The 24,480-nt window shown below is 32.9% G+C and overlaps 1 protein-coding gene and 1 pseudogene across 1 annotated transcript; both read left to right on the forward strand.

Moving 5' to 3' along the window:
- The first annotated feature begins 8,688 nt into the window (after positions 1-8,688).
- On the forward strand, positions 8,689-11,252 carry LOC126716172 (LEAF RUST 10 DISEASE-RESISTANCE LOCUS RECEPTOR-LIKE PROTEIN KINASE-like 1.1). Its single transcript, XM_050417220.1, has 4 exons — positions 8,689-8,893; positions 9,204-9,308; positions 9,631-9,885; positions 10,018-11,252. Exons 1-4 carry the CDS (start codon positions 8,689-8,691, stop codon positions 10,983-10,985), a joined length of 1,533 nt encoding a protein of 510 aa, XP_050273177.1. The 3' UTR covers positions 10,986-11,252.
- A 970-nt stretch (positions 11,253-12,222) lies between these two features.
- Positions 12,223-16,910, forward strand: LOC126720363 (GTP-binding protein BRASSINAZOLE INSENSITIVE PALE GREEN 2, chloroplastic-like; annotated as a pseudogene).
- Positions 16,911-24,480: the final 7,570 nt, after the last annotated feature.

Below are 24,480 nucleotides of genomic sequence, written 5' to 3' on the forward strand. Positions count from 1 at the left end.
AATACTGGACCAGATAGTTTAAACTTCTAGAACCATCAAACAACAAACTATCTTTGAAACAGTAAATTTTGGCACTTAACTCATTCATTAGTCATCATCCTGTTCTTATAAGGGAGAAGGCGCATTTGAGCTCAAGCTCGATGGAAAAAAAAAAATTTATTACAAAACTAATCAAATAACATTGAGCATCAGCATCTCTGTTTAAAAGCTAGAAACTTCTTCCTTTTTTTTTTTCTTTCTTTTTTTTTTTTTTTGTAAAGAATTGATTGGCATGCTGTTGCCTAGGGTGCAAGACAAATCAAATGCTGCTCTCACGTGACATAATGACAAGAGAAATCAAAGTATATTTCCTAACCCTAATGAGGCAAAATAACAAGCTAAAAGCAGATGCAGAAAAGGACAATCATCAGGAAAGTTAAATACAAAATATAAATTCACTCTCCTTCCAACACAAAAAATATATATTGCAAAGGGCAAAATATTTTTTTAACTCTACGAATCCTAGTATTAACAGACTCGAACATTTAAGAATTACATTAAGTCTTGCAGAGAAGATCATTCTGGTTCACTCTCACCAAATAAACCCCAATAAGGCACACTCAGTGCAAAGAATACAATCAACCCCATCAAAGTTCCAGTCAGGCAAATCCATGACCATATATAGTAACATTTGATTGTGCTAAGGAAAAAGAAGAAAATCCTTTACGTTGAGGTGATCAAGTAATCTAACTACATATGATTTTACAGCAACCTTTCCACCTCATAATCTTTTCACATTGAATTGGCATGAATCAACTTTAACTGACCAAATGATTTATGTTAAGCCTTAAGAAAAATAATAATAATAATAATAAAAAGTTCCTTACTGCTGTCTGAGAATAAAAGCGAAGAAGTCATCGGTAAGTAGGCAATGCAACACCAAACTGCAACTTTAGGTAACAACCTATGCTGTACCTCTTCAGATATCAAAAGATTGATGTAAAAATGAGACCTTGACCCACATAACGAATGCACAACAGTCTAATACTGATTGAAAACCTTAAATTCTACAAAAGCAAAAAGACATAACTCAACTCAGTTAAGCAACATCTTTGACTCTCATGCTTTCATCATTCGGTCATATCTAATTTCACCTATTCAGCTCCTCAGTTGAACAATAGTAAATACATCATTTTTTACTTCATACTTATAAAGTTTGAACTAAGCTACCCAACTAAAATGCCTCTCCCTGCTCAAAAATCTAGAACCTTTAAACATCTAAAAACCAACAGCTCTCATAATAGCCGATTGATTCTGAAGGCATTGCAGTGCATAATGTTCTTGTCACGACTCTCAACATGAAAAAACCAGACAACCTTTAAATAAACAAATCAAGTATATACAAAATCAAACGACTAACGTTCAAGCAAAAACAACCCTTGATCTTATAAGTCCTCGGCCTCAACTCCTTGCTAATATGCACAAACTTTTGCTCTTCCCTCGTTAACACAAATTGAGTCCTTGAAAGGGAACATCCCAAGCAACAAGCTAGCTTGAGCAGCCGGGTTACCCGCAAGGGAAACGGGACGAAACCCGACCCGACCCAACTCATTGCCCCACCTCTCAACTTTCTCTTCTCCAGTCCTCTTGGGCCCACCCACAGCCACAATGTTCCGAATCTCGCACCCAAACAGTTGCTGCTCCACCATATGCCTCTCTACACTGTCCCCACCCAATCCATCCCCGCCAAGCGCGTCGAACAACGCGCTGTAATAATGCAAAGCATCCACAAACCTAGCTAAAAACCCACCCCCATGACTCAGATCCTGTTCGACGATCGTGATCAGTTTGGGCCTCAACAAAGTCAACAATCTCAACGCTCCCAATTTAAGATAAATTATATATTTAATAAGTTTATATATTTAATAAGTTTATGAACAAAACCACGTTGCATGGACTTCAACTATTTATAACTAAATTTTAGGAAAACAAATGGGAAAAAGTAATAAGATTCAAGATTTTCCTCTTCTTCTTCTTTTTTTCTTTTTTTAGAGTCAAAAAATAATGATTTGTTTTGTTGTTGCTTTTTTTTTTTTTTTAATATTAGTTTTATAATTGATTTGAGTGTATGGTAAAAATAAAGAAATATATCGTTCGGGCCAGTGTGAATTTCCCCTTGCTTGATGGCCATGAACTTCTTCTTGTGTATGAATACATTCCCACCCCTAAGGATGTAGTTGGGCTGAGCATCCAAGCTGCCAAGGGCAGAAATATGGTGTTACTTGCTAAATTAAACTGGAGATTTCACATGGAAAGAGAATCTCAATGGGCTAAGGTGCTGAGACTGAAGTACTGCACAAATCAACGTTTAAACTCCAGGAATGAAGTAAGTTTACCTTGTTCTCGCACTTGGAGAAGCATGAAGAAAGGGGAAGCTATTTTTAAGAAAGGAATCACCTGGGTTCCAGGGTATGAAAGTAGTCTTAGTTTTTGGCATGACAAGTGGTCCAAGGTAGGAATTATAAGAAGTATCATCCAAGGTCCACTTACCACCATATCAAATGGGCTGAAAATTAAGGATGTAGTTAGTTTGGATGGGTGGAATTGGAACTTGTTGCAAATGGAGGTTCCTGAGGAAGTTAGAAGAAAGATCCAAGCTACCCCTTTTCCCATGTGTAGCAAGGAATGAGGATAAGCTAGCCTGGAATCCTTCTCCCAAGGGTTCATTTGATCTTAGAAGTGCTTATCTCCTTACTAGTGAGCCCTTCCCTGATCCGGATTTCCAAGGGAAGTGGATTTGGAAGCTAGATACTTTGCCGAGGATTCAGTGGAATATATTATTATTGATGAGGTTAAATACTAGACTTGCATAATTAAGTGCTCATTTCGCAATTCCTAAATTGTAGCTAGATACAATTTCAAGCTTTATGCTTATTGTGATAGGTTTACTTGATATTGTTTAGGTTATAGCTAATCTCCTTAGAACTTAGAGAATTAGGCTTTTGCAATTGCAAGGTAAGTAGTTTTTTAATGGGATTTTTTAAAAATAACCATATTACATAAATGTTGTTTTTTAGTTAGACACGCTTTTGGAAACTACCTATGAAAACTATAGTTTCCTAAAACTATTGTGTTGTAACCTTAATATATATATATATATATATATATATATATATATATATGATTATATATGAAAATGCATCATATTTGGTATTGCATTTGGGGAAATGCATGACTTGTTGACGTGGAAAAATGAGCATCTTTTATTTAATCTTTGATACGAAATTCTTGAATTTTATGGTATATTAGAAAAATTTAAAGATGCTCATCTTGTCTTGTTATGTGAGAAATTGATAGAAATCTTTTGACAAGAATGAAGTTGAAAACCTTACAAACTTTGTGGAAATTAGACTATTTAAGGTTTTTCTAAAATTACCTAGACATAAATTATGTATTTGAAAGTAATGTAACTTGTGAGCTTTATGTGGTTTTAACACCATGCCATGTGTGATTTCCAAGTGATCACCCGATTTGGTTTTTGTAGTCTTTGTGACAACAGAATCAGATCCAGGTTAGTACCCTTTCACTATGGATGACGTGTTCTTCCCTGCTGCCCATGGGGGGAAGAGTTTCCTTGATTGTTTGTGGGTGAGGCTGCTGTCCATGGGGCCAAAAGACCACATGAAAAAGAGGTTCTATTTGACGCGCTTTCTCTGCTGCCCATGGGGGGAGAGAAAAACCTTGAGGATATGAGTGAGGCTGCTGTCCATGGGGCCAAGAATCTACATACCAGAGATGACAATATCATACCAGTTGTGAATGGATGGATCCCCTGACTAGTTTATGTGGTAGTGTGGTATATTTGTGATAATTTACCTTATGTTAGATATTATGGCTTTGGAAATTATATTGTTGGTATTTTTTTACTTTAATTTTAGGAATTTCCCTTTACATGATATCTTTATTTGTTAGTGGGAGTGAAATTGTGGTTTTTAGGTCCAATTTGGCACTTTGATTTACTAATCTTTTTAAATTGTGTTCTTTTACTTCAAAACTTTTGATTTTGAATAAGGTTCTAAATATATTATAGATTTTTGGGTGTCAATGTCGGTCAGTTACTATTGTGTTATATATATTAGATGTTACCCATAAGATAATTGTAGACAAGCTATGAGTTTTCCATATTTGAAAGAATGAATCTTCATCAAAATTTAGAGGCTTAAAAAGTAAAATTTTATTTTAAATTTTGGGGTTTAATAGGATATAGTTTTTGGTATTTTGATTGGTTGGTTTTGATTTAGGCGATTGGGATAGATTTTGTTTTAATTAAGGTTTTTGATTTAGAACTATTCTTCTTCATTTACCGTAATTTCAAAAGGTTGTTTATTCATTTGAATGAAATTGTTGCCTCTTTTTGGTTGTTTAATTGTTCTAATAATGATTGAGTTTGTCTATTTGTTTGGAGTTTTTAGGCTCACAAAGCAATTTGTTTAGGCTATTATCAGATCGGTCGAACTCAACCTCAGACTCATGGATTTAGTATTTCACAAAGACAGTGCTCAATGAAGGCATTACACGATAAGTCAAAATGTAACAATTTGATGGCCCCTAGTGAGTGCAAAAATTTTGAGTTTGAGTTTTAAAATGTTTGAATTTTTTTCACGAAGCTATTATCATTTTCAATCATTTGTTATTATTTTAATGATTTAATTTAAAAGAGATTTCATTTAACAACTTCATTTTAAGAAGTTGAGTATTTTTGGTGTTTAGAAGGTGTAGAAGTGATGGAGAAAGTAGAGTAGCCTTAAGTGCACATTGTTATGGTGGATATAAGACTATTATCCTTATTAGTTTATGTAGTTTGAAGATATGGTTCCATATGCTCCGAAGAGTGAAGGAGGTTGTGTCGATGACTCAATATGAGAATGATTTCTTAGCCTAAGGTTTGTGTCGATGACGCAATATGAGAATAATCTATGCCTGACATATTGTTCTTTGTAACTTTTGCTACTTTTGCTATAAGTGAACAAACAGATGCCTAGGATTGTATTTTAAAGTTTTATTATTTAAGATCCAAAAAAAGGTGTCGATATTTTTCTCAATGAATTTTTTTAGATGTTGCATTTGTATTTTTTAAAAGGTTTTGATATCTGGGATTTGTACACAAATGTTTACTTGCTTTGTAGGGTTTAGTGTTGTTGGCACACAAGAAGCTTATTGGGAGAAGCTTGCAGAAGAGGAGGCTGAACAAAATGTCAAGTAGGTTGCCAAAAAGGAAAAATACATGATAAAAAGTCGGTTATACTCAACAACATTGTTCAAGAGCTATTGCTTCATTAAGGGTCTATATGGTTGGAGGAATGGAAAAGTGGGAGAATAGAAAATGAGAAAGAGAATGGAAAAGTGGGAGGATAAAAAAGATTTAGTTTTCTCTCATTTGTATTTAGTTGGGGGATGGAAAAGTGAAAAGATGAAAAACTTATATATTTGGTTAAGAAGAAAAATGAGATGATAGAAAATGAAGTTAGTATAAATTTACAATTATGTCCCCATTAAATAAAACAAAAAAGTAACACATTTTCTTTATTAAAAAAATTTTGTATGGACACTTCAATTTTTTTTTTTTTTTTTTTTAAAAAGCACAAGCCAAAGGAGATGAGCTCAAAAAAAATAAAACACTATTGAGAAGTACAAGAAAATCCAAAAAAAGAAAGAAAAAAAAAAGAAGTAAAAAAAAAAGAATAAAGGAAAAAGAAGATGAAAAAAAAATAAACAAACAAACAAAATAAAACAAAACAAATGGCACATCAATTAGAGATGCAATACTAATTGATGTACATGTACTGTAATGGCTATTTGAGCACTAGCAGCAGGTGTGCCAAATGCGAAATATTTGACATTTGGCATACCAAACACCAAAAAACTCTTACATGAGGTATTCTAAATGCCAAATAATTTGGCATGGGTGAACATTACTGTTCCAAATTTGGAACAATACAATCACAAATGCTATAATAAAAAATTCTTTTTTATATTTTTCTCTCTCCTCTCTCTTCCTTTCTTTCTTTTCTCTCTTTCTTCTTTCTTTTTTCTTCTCCAAACCGGTCTCTCTCTTCTTTGTCACTCTCTCTTTTTTCTTTCTTCATTCTTTCTCTCCTCTCACACATTTATATATGACATGGAGAGTAGAGAGAAGAGAGGTGGTGGATGGGTTTTCAGAGAGTAGAGAGAAGAGAGATGGTGGCTAGGTTTTGGTTTTAGAGTACAAAGGAGAGAGAGAGAGGGGGGGCTTTTTAGAGAAATTAATAAATGAATTTTTTATTAGTTTATATTATTTTAATGTGAGGTATTGTTAAAATAGAACATATGATATAGAATATATAGTAAAATGGTATGATAAAATAAATAAAGTAAGTTTTGTGTGTTAAAATGGCATTTGAGATAGTACAACTAATACTAGTGTTCTTAGCAAATATTAAGATAGTTAGCATTGTACTAGGACTACTGTATTTTCTTTGATATTCAATGAATTATATTGAGACAAATAAATTTAATTTTATGCAACACTTAAACAAATGAAATCATTTTGAGTTCAAGCCTAAGATAGAATTGGCATTTTATGAAAATTGAGAAATGTCTTGATTTGGTTGGATGAAAGTTTATTATGCTTTAGCTTAGAGAATTTTTTTTGTATTGCTGATTTTTTTTTCCCCTTTTAAATACTAATATTGCTACAATAATTTGATGATTTGGTAATTTAGTAGATTGGAGTCTCATATATTCCATTTTTTATAAATAATTTGATGATTTGGTAATTTAGTAGATTGGAGTCTCATATATTCCATTTTTTTATATAAAAGAAGTGAGATCTCAAATTTCAGATGCTTTTTTTTTTTTTATCTCTTTTAGATAATAATATTATTACTTTGCTCTTTTTTTACTGTTTGGTTGATGGGAAATTGTGAGAAAAGAAAAAGAGATGAATTACATTTGAAATTAAAGCCCAACTCATGATTTGAAATTGCTTAAGGACAGGAATAAAACCAATCTAATGAAATTACAAAAGAAAATGCAATCGATTCCCTAGTCCCAACAGCCGCGTCGAAATAGTGGCCTATTTACAGTCAAAGTCATCAATGGAGAAACAAAAGAGAGAATTATGAAGGACAAGAGGGAAGACTGAAGAGTTCAGATACTAATTGGAAAAGTAACATTTGACTTTTTTTTGGTAAAGTAACATTTGACTTGATATCTTCTTTTGCTCACATTTAAATATTCAATTGAGAAATGAGATGTGGATGATGTTTCGTCTTCACTCTCGCAGAACAGAGAGAGCCCATGAACTAGATATATAACCATACGCCAAAACAAAGACAAACCTATTTCTCTGTTTTTTTTTAAATATCCACAGAGACAAAAGTCTACGGAAAATTTGAAACAAATCTGAAATAGAAGTATTCACCTATTTCACCGTAAATTTCGTTCCATTGTCAAAACTCAAAAGGTTACGTTTACCCCGTCTCCTACTTCACAAGTGATCAGTGCCCACCACGTTATGATTTTTTCGAAGATGCCAAAATTCTTTTAACCTCTTTTAAACGGGTTTCCACCTATTTTTCTCAACACTCCCTTTTTTTTTTCAACACTCCTGTAAACTTTATAAAAGATTGTCTCATTGTAGTAGACCATAAAAGCAAACCTTTTTGTTTAATTATGAGACAGACGCGTAACGCTAATTTTTTTTTTTTTTATCCTTTGAAATTTATTATACAAGAGAATTGCCCCTAAGTGTGGTGAGGTCCTTTTCGTTCATAAAATATAAAAATAAAAATAAAATATACACGAGAATTAGAGAGCCAACACTGCAACACGTACTCTAAGGAGCAGTTGACGGTTCAAACCAGCCGCAAAGATTTCCTTCACCAATTTCTAGAGCGTTTATTAGAGGTTTTGAAGGAGTCAAAATCTTTATGTTGTGGGTAAATGGGGGAAGATGAGTAGGAAACTCCCCAGTAGGCACAGACCCTTCACATGGCTACCCGTTACCCCACCTTGCTCTAAATTCAGTCTGGTTTTTCACAAGTCTTCCGTATCCAACTTCCAAGTCAACTGGCGTGTTAATCAGAGAAACTACATGTTATATAGTGAAGAAACGAGAAAATAAGTCATACAAATACGTTGTTTTAGTTTAGAATAATAGATTCTTATTTTTTTTCCCTGTGAATCCAGAATTTTGGAATGGCTTCTGTCTCTCTCTTCGTTTTTTTTGTTCTCTCGCACCTCGTGCTGCTTCACTCAGCTGAAGAAGAAGGAAAGCGAGAAAACCCATATTGTGGGCACTTTCGATGTGGAAAATTAGGTTACATTAGCTTCCCATTCACCGAAATCCCACACCCATTCCCATCTTGCGGTTTAATGCACGTAAAGTGCGACGAAACACCTCCGATGATCCACTTGCCACTGGACCTCCCGTGGCCGTGGAATGAAAGAAAATATGAAGTTTTAAAAATCTCTTACACTAACACCACACCACACATCCGTGTCAAGGATTTGCTTTTGGAAGACTTGAAATCCAATAAATGCAATTACATAAACAATTTTGCTTTACCCAACTCTTTATCGATCTCTTTTAAACTCACCACATCCAATCGGACCCTATTCAAATGCAATCCCGCTCTTCATATTACTCCCCCTGGAAATTTTAAAAATATGACCTGCGTAGACTATAATATCTACTATAGTCCTTCAAACGAGGCTTCTAGTTCTCGGAGCTTTCCTCCTGAATGTACAATTATTCAGCTGCCAGTAATTGAGACTTTACATGAAGATGAACTGAAGAATTTAACTGCTGAGTTCGACCTTGAATTGCATGTATCTGATGATTGTAGCAGTTGTCATAGAAAAGACGGAAAAGGTATAGACATTGGAATAACACAAAAATGTTTTGATGCGCACACACATGTACATTCATGAATATGGATATAAACTCCTTTATTTATTTTTTATGCTGAAGTTGATCCTAATACATGTCTTGCTACTATTTCTGTTCCATGCCTTAATCCACTCTGCAGCAATAGCTTTAGTTGATTTGGAGCAGTTTCAAATTTAGGTTATGAGAGAGATAGAAATAACTTAGTTTTAGTGAAACCTATGATCGGGTATGTCTGAGCTGGTTTTGAAAGTGCTTTGCTTAACACCGTTAAGATCTCAAAGGATGCCAATTTAATTAGCTGTGTCACTTCTTTCTTCATTGTTGAAACTAACAACATTTTTGTATTTATCTTCTGTTGCAGAGAATAAAAACAACAACAAAGTGGTAATACCATTAGGTAAGATGCATCTTCAATCATATTTCTTGTTGAAATTGATTGTATCATTTCATGCGAAAATAATTTCTCCTATTTCTGCTATAAGTTTTGTTACTGGGTCCATTTTCTCCACTACTATAATCCTAGAAGATGGCCTCGTGCCTTAAATACAATAATGGTTAATAAGGATAACGTCACATGACTCACAAATGATGTTGTCAATATTTAAATTTCTTCCCATAAGTTTTTTTGTGACTTCCATTAGAAAAATTTTATATCTCTTGAATTCCTCCATTGCTGCCTTTCAGTCAGAACTTAACTCCAATTCCTTTCTCTGCTTTAGCTGTTGGATGCGCAGTCTTCTTCATGATTACCTTGTTCGTTATATTCCGTCACTACCTTTACAAGAAAAAATATCCTTCTTCAAAATTGCTAGCAAGGAATACATATTCTGACCCATCCTCAAGATCAGAAGTGGAGGGGTGGAGTGTCTGCTTTAGAGTCCCTGTTTTCTCCTACAATGAACTTGAAAAAGCTACCAATAATTTTCATGTTGAGAAAGAACTTGGGAATGGAGGATTCGGAACTGTTTATCATGGTAAGGTGATCAACTCATTGAATCAATTTCTAGATCACTTAAACTACAGTATAAACTTTCTTAACAAAAGGTTAAAGAAGAATATGTGAAAATAAAAAAGAAAGACTTTGACATGCTATTTTTCTCAACTAGGCAAACTCCATGATGGGAGGGAAGTTGCAGTCAAGCGCTTATATGGGCACAACCATAGACGAGTAGAGCAGTTCATCAATGAAGTTGAAATCCTAACACGATTGCGCCACAAGAATCTTGTCTCCCTTTATGGCTGCACTTCGCGCAGCTGCCATGAACTTCTTCTTGTGTATGAATACATTCCCAATGGCACCGTTGCTGATCATATTCAAGGCCATCAAGCTACACCAGGTTCACTCACATGGCCAACTCGTATGAGCATTGCCATAGAAACTGCTAGTGCATTGGCTTACCTCCATGCTTCTGACATCATACATCGCGATGTAAAGACTAACAACATCCTTCTTGATGACAATTTCTGCGTCAAAGTTGCTGATTTTGGGCTTTCCCGGCTGTTCCCTAACGATCTCAGCCATGTCTCAACAGCTCCTCAAGGGACCCCAGGCTACGTTGACCCGGAATATGACCAATGCTACCAGCTTACTAGTAAGAGTGATGTCTACAGCTTTGGGGTTGTCCTCATGGAGCTCATATCATCACTGCCAGCCGTTGATATATTTAGGCAAAAGCATGAAATCAATTTGGCTGATTTGGCTGTAAACAAGATTGAAAAGTGTGCATTCCATGAGTTGATCGACCCTCATCTTGGATTTGAGTCAGATGATGGAATTAGAACAATGACCATTTTGGTGGCAAAGTTAGCTTTTCAATGTCTACAACAGGACAAGGAAACGAGGCCTTTCATGGATGGGGTATTGGAGGCTTTAAAGAAGATTCAAAGTGGTAAGGATGCGCATGAGGATCAAGAGATGGCATATGATGATGCTGGGATCCTTAATGTACAGCAACCAGCTTCACCCGATCGTGATGAGGTTCGAGTGTTAAGGAATAAGCGGCTGCCAGTTTCAATCGAGGATGTAACGGATTTTTGGACTAATAGGCCTACTACACCTAATTTCAGTGGTTGAAATTTCATTTTCTTTTCATCCACTTGTTTGGTTGTTCTTACTCATGGAGGCATATTATTGGTATGTAGATATGAGGGATGCACATTTACCAAAATACCTAAAAATTTTGGTTCTTTATGTGATTCTGTGTTCTTATTTTCCAATAAAAATCCTACTTTGAGTGTCAGCCATCAAAACACCTTCTTTTTTTTTCTTTTTTCTTTTTTCTTTTTCAGGGGATGTACATTTGCCGAAGCAACTCTTTTATTTTATTTTTTAATTTATAGGTACAATAAAAATTCAACCAATGAATTCCATTAATAATTATTGTTATTTATTATTAAGTCAAGACACTACTTGGTTTTGGTATAAATGGAATTTGAATCACAAATCTCCTATTCGACTACAAAAGACTTTATTAATGTGTGTAAATATCTATATCTATATATAATATAAAAGCGAGAATGACCACATGTTACTTTTGTATCTTATTCATTACACTAAAGCACTAGACAAAAGTTTCGTCCAAAATAAAGACTTACTCTTGAATCATCGAGTAACAAAACAAATGAAGAACTTCTCATATGATCAAAAGGCCATGACTTTCTATAATTACCTTCAATTTTCCAAAATAGTGCCACTTTCCACAAACGACAATCTTTTTTCCTCTTGAATCAAAGGGAGTCTCCCATTCGTCCCAATGTTAGGCAACTACAATTTATTTTCAACTTTTGATTCAAATATATTTGAAACTATCTTGTTACAACCCATGATGTGGCGATTAAACAAACTATTTATAAATAGTTTTACACTTTTATTCATATTACTTTTTTTTAATGAGTCATATAACTTATTTAAATAATATACATAAATAGTCTTTTAAATCAACACATAAAAGGTTAGAATAAATTACTCCAAATATATTTGGAGTCAAACTTTGTTTAGAATATAATTATTTGGTGCACGCTTAACTACTGCACAAATCAATGGCGAGGGTGGTGTTGTTGAGAATTTTTTTTTTTTTTTTTTTTTTAATGGTGTGTGAATGTGGCAAGGAAATATAACTAAAAGTATATTTAGATGGTTTTATCAATCACCAAGAAATGAGAGGAATTTTCCTCCAAAAACTGTTTGCAATTAAAACCGTGGTAACACATGACATTGTAATACTGAATTATTGTGAGCGGGACTAGACCATAACTTTAAAACTATCTGGACGTTGCTAAAACGATGCCAATTTAAATAGTCGTTTAAACCCTAAACTCTTTCATAAACCCAAAAGAGAAAGAATGAGGCAGAAAAATCAATCTTAAACCCAAACTATTACACACACAAAAAATACCAATCGAAGAAGAAAACGGTGATACTCATAGCTCGAACTCTCTCTACTTCCCAAAAGCTCAAACACTCCCTCTATTCTCTCTCACAACGCTTTACCTTTGCCCAACATCAACAATAACTCCCAACCCCAAAACCCCACCATCTCCATTTCTCTTCAACTTCAAATATTTCTCTTCCTCAACCCCTTCTATACCCTTTACCTGCGATGGAAATTACGAGGAACCCACTTCCCTTGTCTGCCCTAGTTGTGGGGTTCACATGCAAAACTCAAACCCTAAGCACCCTGGCTTTTTCCTCGAGCCCTCGGAGAAGAATCCCGATTATCACTAACATACCCATCTCGTTCACATTGCTCAGGAATCGGAATTTCCGGGTTCCCTCAAAAGGGGTCTCGTAATTCAGCCCAAAAATGGCGATGGGTCGGGTTTTTATTCTGGCCGGAGGCTGGAGAGGCCGGTGGTTTGTGCGCGGTGCCATTCGTTGAGGCTTTATGGGAAGGTGAAGGATCCGACGGTGGAGAATTTGCTGCCGGATTAGATTTTGATCACACGATTGGGAGGCGGCTGGCTTCGACGGGAGGGACGCGCTACAGATTTCGATGGCTCGTTTCCGAGGAAGATGGCGAGGCTAGTAAATTCGATTGGGAAGCATGTAGGAGAAGGAGGAAGGAAGATTACACATTTGACAGAGGCGCCAGTGCCAGGGACTACATTGGGGATCATTAGAGTGGAGGGGAGCTGTTTGACACACCGGGGCTCATCAGATCACCACGAGGTTAACGAGGGAAGAGCAAAAGCTTGTGCATATTAGGATCAAGGTTTGTTTTTGCTTGAACGTTAGCGTTTTTATTTTGTATATACTTTATTTGTTTATTTAAAGGTTGTCTGATTTTTTCATATTGAGAATCATGAATAGAAGTATAGAACATTATGCACTGCAATGCCTTTAGAATCAACCAGCTTTTATGAGAGCTGTTGGTTGCTAGATGTTTAAAGGTTCTAGATTTTTGAGCAAGGAGGGGGGATTTCAGTTAGGTAGCTTGGTTCAAACTTTACAAGTTTGAAGTGAAAAATGATGTTTTTACTTTTATTCAACTGAGGAGCTGAAGAGGTGATATTAGATATGACCAAATGATGCAAGCAAGATAGTTAAAGATGTTGCTTAATTGAGTTGAGTTATGTCTTTTTTCTTTTGTAGAATTTAAGGTTTTCAATCAGTATTAGACTGTTGTGCATTCGTTAAATATGGGTCAAGGTCTCTTTTTACATCAATCTTTTAATATCTGTAGAGGTACAGCATAAGCTGTTACCTAGAGTTTCAGTTTGGTGTTGCATTGCTGGTGACTTTGCTTTTATTCTCAGACAGCTGTAAGGAACCCTTTTTTTTAAGGCTCACCATAAATCATTTGGTCAGTTAAAGTTGATTCAAGCCAATTCAATGTGCAAAGATTATGAGGTGGAGAGGTTGCTGTAAAATCATATGTAGTTAGATTACCTGATCACCTCGATGCTAAGGATTTTCTTCTTCTTCTTCTTTTTTATAGGTGATATAAGTTTTATTGATAATAAGTACATCGTGTTCACAATGGTGAACAAATTGTACTTGGAACAATTACAAATAAATCAAAGGGAAGATTTTCTTCTTTTTCCTTCATAGCTCAATCAAATGTTACAATATATGGTCATGGATTTGCCTGACTGGTACTTTGATGGGGTTGGTTGTATTCTTAGCACTGAGTGTGCCCGATTGGGGTTTATTTGGTGACAGTGAACCAGAAAGATCTTGTCTGCAAGACTTGAATGTAATTCTTAAATCTTCGAGTCTGTAATTACTTGGATTAGTAGAGTTTATAAATATTTTGCTGTTTGCAATGTATATTTTTTGTGCTGGAAGGAGAGTGAATTTATATTTTGTATTGAACTTTCCTTTTTCCAGCCTTGTATCCTTCTCATTACAAATATTTACTGGAAGGATGGTCATGATTCTTTTCGTTTTATTTATTTTTCTCTATTCCTGATGATTGTCCTTTTCTGCATCTGCTTTTAGCTTGTTATTTCTCTTGGGACAAAGTTTAGCTGCAAAATAATTTACTTTGATTTCTCTTGGGACAAAGTTTAGTTACAAAATTAGTTATAGTCTTAGGCTACAACCTTACTCAATATTTTTTTATTGGAGGTGAATTTTGACAAATCCATCATTGGATTATATCTTCTTCTTGTATCCTCCATACTTGCAAAATTTTTAGAAAATTAAAGATCAATAGCTATGTGATTAATAAATTATTTAAATTACAAGTTTTTGTAATTTGAAATTATGCATAAAATATAAGTCTATAAATCATATAGTAAATAATATCCAATTGACACAAAATTTGACATATGCATTAAAAACGTAAAGAACATACAATTCAACAGTTAAATTTTCAAAATATGTAGTAATGTTGCAACCTAAAGCTACAACCAATTTTGTAGCTAAATTTTGTCCTTTCTCTTGTTATTATGTCACATGAAAGCAGCATTTGATTTGTCTTGCACCCCAGGCAACAGCATGCCAGTCAATTCTTTACCAAAAAAAATGATTTTAGCTTTTAAGTAAAGATGCTGATGCGCAATGTTATTTGATTAGTTTTGTAATAAATGTTTTTCCATTGAGTTTGAGCTCTAATGCAACTCCTCCTTTATAAGAACAGGATGATGACTGATGAGTGAGTTTGTTGTATAGTTTACAAGTCCAAGACTATTTAATAACTACTGCAAGAATACTGTGTCAAAACTCACTGTTTCAAAGATAGTTTTTTATTTGATGGTTCTAGCAGTTATTTGATAGTTTGTTATTCTCTGTTTTCCTTACCAATTGATATCTGTTCTAGCTCATGCTTTTATCATTTGAATTGTGACAGGCTGGTCATACAGCTCATATTGCTGTCCTTATGAGGCTGGATATAGAAGAATCATCTGTAGATTCTATCTACATCACAGTGTGGGGCCTGTGGGCATCTCCTTATCTCCCATTACACATGGGAAAAACAGGAAAATGCACAGATAATGCCAGAAGAACATTTTGGCCTTCAGTTGCAGGTATTATTCTGTGATTCCCTGCTTGCTCATGGTTTTTTTATTCTAATAATCAGTAGTCTATGTAACTAAAATTTTATGAATGGGGGAATTTTTTCTTCTTACACCTGAAGCACCTAATAATAATTTAATCATGGCTTCTTTTAGGTCGATCCTTGAGATCCATGTAGTATATAGGATAGTGCCTGGATGTGGCAATTTAGCCAAAATTGATTTTCCTCTTGGCCATTTTAGAATTCAACTGGCATACAGCAGTTTTGCACAGGCATTTGCCTTAATTTGGTACCCCCCCCTCCCCCTCTCTCCCCCTTCTGTGTGTGTATTGTGAGGGGGGAGACTATTCTACAAATCTCAGTGCCCAGTTTTGGCAGTTGTGGTACACTGGCCCTATTATAGGCCTGAGCCTAAGATGATAGATGCTTATCTACTTATCAATACTTATCTCATTTTGCTCTTATGGAAGATGCATGCTGCATTATGGTTGTGTAATGTGTATTATATAATTGTGACATCAATTGTGAATTTCCCCTTGCTTCAGCCACCGATTGGGGAGAAGCGAGTTGAAGAGCTTGGGAAATGGGTGAGAAGGGAGTTCGAGGCAGTCTTAAGTGTTTGGACCTATGAAGGAGTTGATGTTATGCTTCGCAATTCTTTAATACCTTATAGATCACATACTTTTGAAGTTGCAGGGTTTACAGTCTCAAAAATCATCTCCAAGGCTGACCAAGCTTTAAATAAGTGGCGCCAAAATGAAAAGAAGAGGAAACAGAGTGATCCAAAAGTATCCGTACCAGCTGAATCACCAATATTAATAGTTGGTGCGGACTCAAATTCTTGTTGAGTCAGGCAGTATCATAGGAAGAAAAACAATGTGTGAAATTAACTCAAAGATTATGTTAACAAGTATGGATGAGGAAGACATAGTGACAAGTATGAACCTAGCTTGTGAGAGGAAGCAAAAAGCTAGCAACATTGTCAAGCCACAGATGGAATGATTGACACTCGTTGACAAGAAGTGTGCCGGAGGATTTATATCTGGCCATCTTTTATTTTCGAACAACGTTGCGTGGAATATCTAAAAGAAAACACAAGATGCTATGAGCAGGGGATTCTTCTTTAGACAAAGGGCTTTCTCTTCTTTCTTAAAAGCATATGATCCAGCTTAAATTTATTGGTGGAAGACAAAAAGCTCTGCCCGAGTCATATTCTACCCAAAAGTCTAATACTGCCCCAGGCCATGGAAATTACTGTTAGCTTACAGTTGCTTGTGTTTTGAAGATGATTACAGAGAAGCTCTAAACAATGTGTATGGGTGTCAGAGCTATTGTAACAGAGTTTATTTGTTGTCATAATTTTACCACCTTCTTTCTTCTTGCAAGATTTGATTATGATAAATCGATGATTCAGGTTTTATTGAATGCTGAAGCAGTGAAGTATGGATGGGGCATTCCCAGAAGAGTCACTCTTACCCATTTGTATTACACATTTGAAAGCTCAATATTTAATCATATGAACTTAGTGAATGGTTCAATTTGATGTGGTCATTAGCCCAAGGGTTCCATTTTCTGCAGTTGATCCTTTCACTAGGATGTAGCCTTGAGTCTCTTGACCTCAAATGATAAGTAATTAGTTAATTAATAAATATCATACGAAACTGAATTTGGGAAATCATTGAGGGGGAGTAAGCTCATGTCACCTTTATAAATTGCTTTTGTGCAAACCCCAAAATTGTACAAAGTGTTTTTTGTTTTTCTTTTGTTTTCTTTTCCAGAGTACAGTACATAGTGTACTCTGGAAAAGAAAACAAATCATCGAATGACCCATCATTTGTATTTATGAAAAAGATTGACGAAGAAGCTTTAAATGAGTTTTTTAATAGAATTGGAGAAGTAGTATGTGTATTGGAACCACGCAAAAAAGTATTCTTTGCACGCCACAAGGTTATAGAAGTTTATACTTTTTACTGCCTTAAAGTATGAGCTGCATCACTGTTATACCCTATTATTTGTATTACTTATCCATACCTTATGTACAATATATGTTACAAGAATTCATGGGTTGTTCCTTTTGAATTAATTTTTAGGCCTTTTAACTCTAAACATAATGGATTGTTTACAAAGAGTTGTGTCATCTTACACCGTGGAGTCAATGCTTTAATTTCTTTACCTATATTATGATAATATGATATACCTTTTTTCTATATAGACTAATTCTATATTCAATCATGTCGTTATGATTTACTGAAATAATAGTGAGAAATAATCACACCTAGCCTAATTCTAGATTCAATTTTTTTTTTTCATAATTCTAGATTCAATATAATAGTTTTAAATATATATATATATATATATATTCAAAACAATTGTGGGAAAAATTACAAATAGTAGCCGCTCATGCTATATATAGAGATTTGCGTTTGTTTCTCAAATAAATTATATAAGTTTATGAACAAAACCGTGTTATACAGGCTTAACTAATTATGACTAAAACTAACTTCTAGGGAATTAAAGGGGAAAAAATAATAAGATTCAAGATTTTTCTTTTTCTTTTTCTTTTTCTTTTTTTTTTTTAGGGGGAGTAAGATAAATTTTCTTTGGTGGTAGGAATCTCTTTTACCTCATTACATAACTATTCTTAAAATTATATTAGTGTATTAAATCACATACTCATTAAATCATTTAAATAATTCATATAATTATTAAATAAATAATATGATTAAAATATAAGTAAAAATTCATTTGAGTTGACACCTAGTGAGTTAAAATATGAGTAATGTTACAGATCCGTTTAAGAACAGTTTATTTAGTTTTTTGCTAAAAACTTATTATTAAAGTACTATAAAAAAAACTAAAAGTTAATTGATTGTTTTTTTATTGAAAGTAGTGTAAAAACAAATCCTGAGACTTTCAAATAATAAAGTTACCATTGACAGAAACACAAATATTGCCGTTGCCAACAGTGGGATCCGCGGGTATTGTTAGCTTATTTTGCTTGCTTTTTTCTCCCTTTTGGCTTATTTAGCTTATTCACGGGGGCCTCTAAAAAATAAGCAGAAAGCCAACTTTTCATCCATTTCGAAATGCACTCTACATACAAAATTTTTAGAATAGTTGAATTCACATATTTTATTATTTTTTATCTAACGTTCAGTTTATTTCAGCATTAACATTTTTTTGAAAGCACCACTTTATTATTTATCATAAATAACTTCTTCTTTTTAAGGTTTCTTATCTATTAACAACCTATCAGTAAGCAATTGTTAAATATTTTGTTTAATCTATATTAGGAATACTATTTAAGAGGCTTCTCTTTATTTAGAATCTTCAATTTAGATACCCAAAATACCCTAAAATTCACTCATTTTTAAGACTTTAATCATAGAGTTAGACATGTAAAATTAGTTGTAGGGATAAGAGCTTAGGATTGTATATTGGGCCTTGAGGTTTGACCGAGGACGTTAATGTTTCCGAGGACGAATAAACAGTAATAAGAGCGTTAAGTTCAGAGTCTCATGAGTAACGTGCAAGTGAAAAGATTGGGAAATGTGGTCCGAGGAGGATTGTCTCCTCGGATAAGCCAAGCACAGGTCAAGTGTATATCCTATTGTTCAAAGTGACCTTCTAGGAAATTCCACTAGCAAAGATGTGCATTATAAACATACAAGAGGGATGGAAGCTGAGAAACGTCTAGGAAAAGGCTACTACAACCACATTAAATGCTCTATAGCTAACTTCCTAACTGCATTAATGTGAAAAGAACTCCTGAACAGTGCTATCTTGACTACCCCAACTCACAGAAGGGGTGTCCAATGAGACAAGCACTCAAGTAGTGGTTTAGATGATCAACAAGTGGAGGACCAAGATCGTTCAAAGGGGACTATATAATATAAGAGACCCTCCATGAAAAGGGGAGAGGAAAAATGAAAAGAGAAACACTGTAACAATTAGAAAATAAATTTGTAATCATACTTAAGATAAAGATACAAGAACTAATCTCCTCGAACCTCTTCAAGGACGACTTTCTTTAGTTGAAATCCATTTATCTTTCTATTTCTGTCACTTGAATCCACTTAATTTGCCACTCAACTTATTTTAGCCCAGTTTTCCAACCCACTCTCTACAAATTTATTATTTTGAACATTTTGGGCCTGAGCCTGTTCATCCTTTGGGTCAGGGATTCAAACTCGATCCTTACATTAGTAATTTAAAAACTCCTAATTTTTAGCTAAAGTAAAAAATAAAAATAAAAACAGTTTGTTCTCTCATTTGCACATTTCTCTCTCACGTTAGTTATCAAGTCCTAATACAACTTTTGAAAAAATATAAAAAATAAAACTTTTTTTTCCACAAACGTACCATTTTTTTTATAGCTAAATTGTTTTTTTCTCACTTCCACATTTCTCTCTCACATTAGTAGTCAAGTACTAATATGAATTCTTCTTAAAATAAAAAATAAAATTAAACTGTCATGAGTAAAACGTGTAAACTCAAAAAATAAAAAACCTCATCACACACGCGAAGCGCATGTGATGAGGCTATTTTTTTTTTTTTTTTTTTTTTATGGTTCTAGAGTTGTTTTATTCTTTTAAATATCCAAACCAATTCAAAAAAAAAAAAATCTGTCCTTTTTTCTTAATATCACTTCTAATAATAAGCTTTTATAATTGGGGTTAGAATTGGAGTCGCACTCGAGCTAACGCCACATGGACCCCATCCCTTGTTGTTTTTAATCCCTTGGAAAGTCCAAAAAACCAATAGAGCCTAGGATGTGTGTGAGTTCGAGGTCTCCGAGCTGCGGTTCGAGCTGGTGGTACCCATAAGCTTACCGAAATATACCGTGGGACGTGGGACAATGACTGCCACACATGAGTCCCCTTTTTTGTTTCTCAAAAATAATAATAATAATAATAATGTGAGTTCCAGTTAGCTCAACTAGTAAAGTCTCTAATGGTTGTATAAGAAATTTGGAATTTAATCTTCGCCTATATCAAAAACTAATTAGTGTCTTGGTCTGATAATAAAGAGTTATTATCAAGAGCGGACACCATAAGTTGAAACTCTCTAAAAAGAATAATAATAATAATAACAATAATAATAAAAAATTCCCATAAAATAAATATTGCTAGTGGCGTGGTGCAATTCCACGACTTTTTATATCTATTTGTCAGAGTTCTATAATCTATTTGTATTTTTATTTTTATTTTTATTTATTTTTCTATTAATTATATAAAAAGAGCCAATAGGCTCATGAATAGTATTTTTGATTTGTTCAATTATTTTCAAGTATGCTAAGCTTTTTCTGTTTTTGGTTTTTTTTTTTTAAATTTATGTTTACATTATGCTTACAATATAAATTTACATTAACACAAAAGTGGTAAATGTTGTACACATTTGTAAAAAATGATAAATATTGTACACATTTAACAAATGTGTACAACATTTGCCAATTTTTGTTTTTCTACGATATAAATTTACATTGTAAGTAAAATGTAAGCATGGAGATATTATGAAAATATTGTGAACTATGTGTTAATTTCTTATGAGTCAAAATAAAATAATAAATATCAGATTGAGATCTAGCACATTTAAAAATAAAGGTATTGTATTGTCAAAATGTCATAATATTTTATTATTACCACAATATTTTCACAACAACTAAAATGAAAGTTGCTTATTGGTGAAAATTTTATTTAATTGAGTTGTCTTTTTAGTGCTATAAAATTTGGAACTCCATTCATGAATATTTTTTAGATCTAACTATTCTGCTGGTTTTCAGGCACAATTTGCGCAGCATGACAGGCTTCCAACAATAATGTACCTGACCACTGCTTGTCATTCCCATCAAATAAAATAAAATGACCACTGCTTGTCATCTTCCTATTGATTCCAAACGATGAATACAATAATTATAGGCTGCAATCATAAATTCCAAAGAGATAAATTTGCATCCAACAAGCAACATTGACAAGTCGTAGTCAATTAATTTGATTAATAAAATTTTTAATAGTTGAATAAAAAATTTGAAATTTAATTTTTATTTATATTAAAAATAAAATAGTGTCTTAATCTAATAATAAAGAATAAAAATTAATACCTTAATCTAATAATAAAAAATAAAAATCACATAAACAATCACCATAAGTCGAAACTCTAACAAAAAAAAAATTTCCTGCCGGCATGTTTTATCATTTTTATTTACTTTATGTGCAGCGGAACAAAAAAGCAAGAAAAGTGTCGTACTATCCTTGCAACAATTATGTAGGTCTCAGTCAATCATGTGAAAGGGTCCCGACTAATGACTAAGCATTGACAATAATGTAATAAACCCTGGTCCATAAGTCTCCATATCTTCCCCCACCGTGACCGGCATCCCCCTAAAAATTGATTTTGATAGATTATTAAAATTATTAATATTTTCGTTTAACTGGTTGATATCTTTTAATGATTTCAAATAATACATTCAGAGTTTTAATCACTTATCTTCTAATTGTAACTATTAAATTATCAAAAAAAAAAAAAAACAAAGACTACTCAAGAAAGAATAAGTTATTAAATAACGCAATTTTATATATCCAGACATATCTCTTAATCTTGGGGTTTAACATAAATTTTTTATATATTCTTTTTATAAGAAGTATATATATATATATATATTTGGATGCAAAAATTGTGGTATATAAATAGGCTTAATATACTGCACAAATCATTATTTTGGACAAAACTTTCCATCAAATTCGATTTAAGTATAATTTCTTTTAATCATGTATTTAAATTATTTGAACAAATTACATGACTATTAAACACATACATATTTTTTTGAGTCGCCACATAATAAATTGGAAGAATTTCCTTAAAACTGATTCAGTAAATAAACTGACAACAAATTTTTTTTTTTTTTTCCTTATGAATTATGATGCTCTGATGAACATTTTCGTATGATTGCATTTTGTTGGTTAGATCACGCTAATGATCACATACTGTATTTTGCTTTGAGGTTGTGTCATGCCTTAATGCGTTCAATCCTAGCTGGAGTATGAAATGATTTGTACTGGTAAAATTAATTAGTCAGCATTATTTTGGTTATCACAGTCCCAAGATTCGCTTATTTTTTTCTTTTCTTTTTTTGAAAAGTAGATTTTTCTTAGATTAGCATTATAAGAATTGCGTTCGGTTTCATTCATGAAACTAGAAAAGTGCTTGGATAATTACCTATACCTTAGCTATTACTAATTTGTCATGGAGCATACATAAAAAAAGAACTTAATAGAATTTGGACAAATTTTTCCTTCAACTTACAGCTAACTTGTCGTAGAGAATACATAAAAATAATGAATTACTAAAAATTGGACAAAAGTTTTCTCAAAACAAATTTGCATAAATAACTTCTAACCCATTACGCAGCGATCAAATGTTCATACACGTATATTTTAGTTACATGACTCATTAAGTTATTTAAATAAGTCACTCATTTTGAAATAGAGCATGTAATTAAAATTATACATGAATTAATATTTTAGTTGTTATGGTTTTATTTTAATTAAAATAGTTGAAGAGAATTTAACTTTATATGCAATTTGACAATTTCAAACCTTCACTATTTGCACGATCTATATGAAGCCAAAACTTGTCCAGCTAGAAAATAAAGAAAACTCCCTGAACTTCCATTTGGATTGAAATGAAAGGAGGAAAAGAAGAATTACAATTTGCAGTTATTTGAGTTGGAGTATTGAACTATTCTAGAGCTGTACTTGTTCAATTGTGTTTGTGTTATGCATGTTGTTTAGATTTCACCATTAATGGCATTTATGAACTAAACCAAGTAGTACTTGTGGTTGGTCTCATTTCTTTTCTTTTGTTGAAAACAATGAAGAGGAAGATTGATTATGATTTATGAAGACCAGTAACAGCAACCAATAACAAGTGGAAATTAAGAACTTATGATGGGTGTACATCTCATTTTTATTTTGTAATTAAAATATAAGATACAATTCTCTTCAAAAAAAAAAAATATATATATATATATATATATATATAAATAAGATACAATTACAATTGTTCTCATTTTTACTATACATAAATTGGGATGAAAATTTATATACATACGGTAGACATAATTCATGCACATACTCCACGCATAATTATAAATCTTTACCATCAACGCCTTAATTTAACTAAGATTACTCTATAATATTCATCTCATCATTTAAAATTCATTAATATAATAAAAAAATTTGTAAACTAATGGGCACTATGGACATATTACTTCCTCATTTTTATTTATGGTAAAATACTATTTTAGCCCCTAAACTTTAACAAAAATTTGTTTTTCATCCCTAAACTTTAAAAAACAAAAATTTGTAAAGAGTTTTTTTAATAGTTTAGAGACAAAAATAGGAATGAAATAAGAACTTTTTTAATAGTTTAGGGATGAAAAAAAAACTTTTAGTAAAATTTAAGGACATAAATAAAATATTTTCAATAGGTTAGGACATTTAGGTACAAAAGATGAATTTTTCAATAATTTAGGGACGAAAAATGAACTTTTTAAAGTTCATGGATGAAAAAACAAACTTTTTGTAAAATTTAGAGATTAAAATAGTATTTTTACATTTTATTTATTTATTTTATTTATAAGGAAGTGGTGTTATAGCCTTTGGCCAAACTATTCCACTCCATGTCCAGAAGACGCTCCAAAAATCGACCTTTAGATTTATTTTACGCCCCAAACCAATGAATCCACCACCTTAGGCCAACAATTTGGCATCTATTAGTGCACCCCACCATCTAACCATCCAACTAATTTGTGAATAGCGATACTAATTTTGGATAATTTAACAAACATTGTAAATGAATGTTGAATTAAAATGTTGACTATAATCATGTAATTTAAGATGGACAAATGGTCCTATTATTTATAGTGAGTTGGTACACTTAAATGTGTTTATTTTCATTGATTTATTTTGTTAAAAGCCATATAAAAGTACAACTATACATTAAAAAATGCTATAAAAAACTACGTATACCAAATTTAAAATTTTTAAAAAAAATGTTTAAAAATAAGTGGAATCAAATGAGGACTAACCCCAGATAAAAATTTATTCA

This window comes from Quercus robur, chromosome 1, assembly GCF_932294415.1.
Source record: "Quercus robur chromosome 1, dhQueRobu3.1, whole genome shotgun sequence".
Classification (NCBI taxonomy): domain Eukaryota; kingdom Viridiplantae; phylum Streptophyta; class Magnoliopsida; order Fagales; family Fagaceae; genus Quercus; species Quercus robur.

Bases quoted from the DNA above. Each gene is read 5' to 3' on its own strand.
- LOC126716172 (XM_050417220.1), top strand. From the start codon at position 8,689: ATGACCTGCGTAGACTATAATATCTACTATAGTCCTTCAAACGAGGCT. The intron at 9,309-9,630 runs GTAAGATGCATC...TCTCTGCTTTAG, and splicing joins CAAAGTGGTAATACCATTAG to CTGTTGGATGCGCAGTCTTC. The intron at 9,886-10,017 runs GTAAGGTGATCA...TTTCTCAACTAG, and splicing joins ATTCGGAACTGTTTATCATG to GCAAACTCCATGATGGGAGG.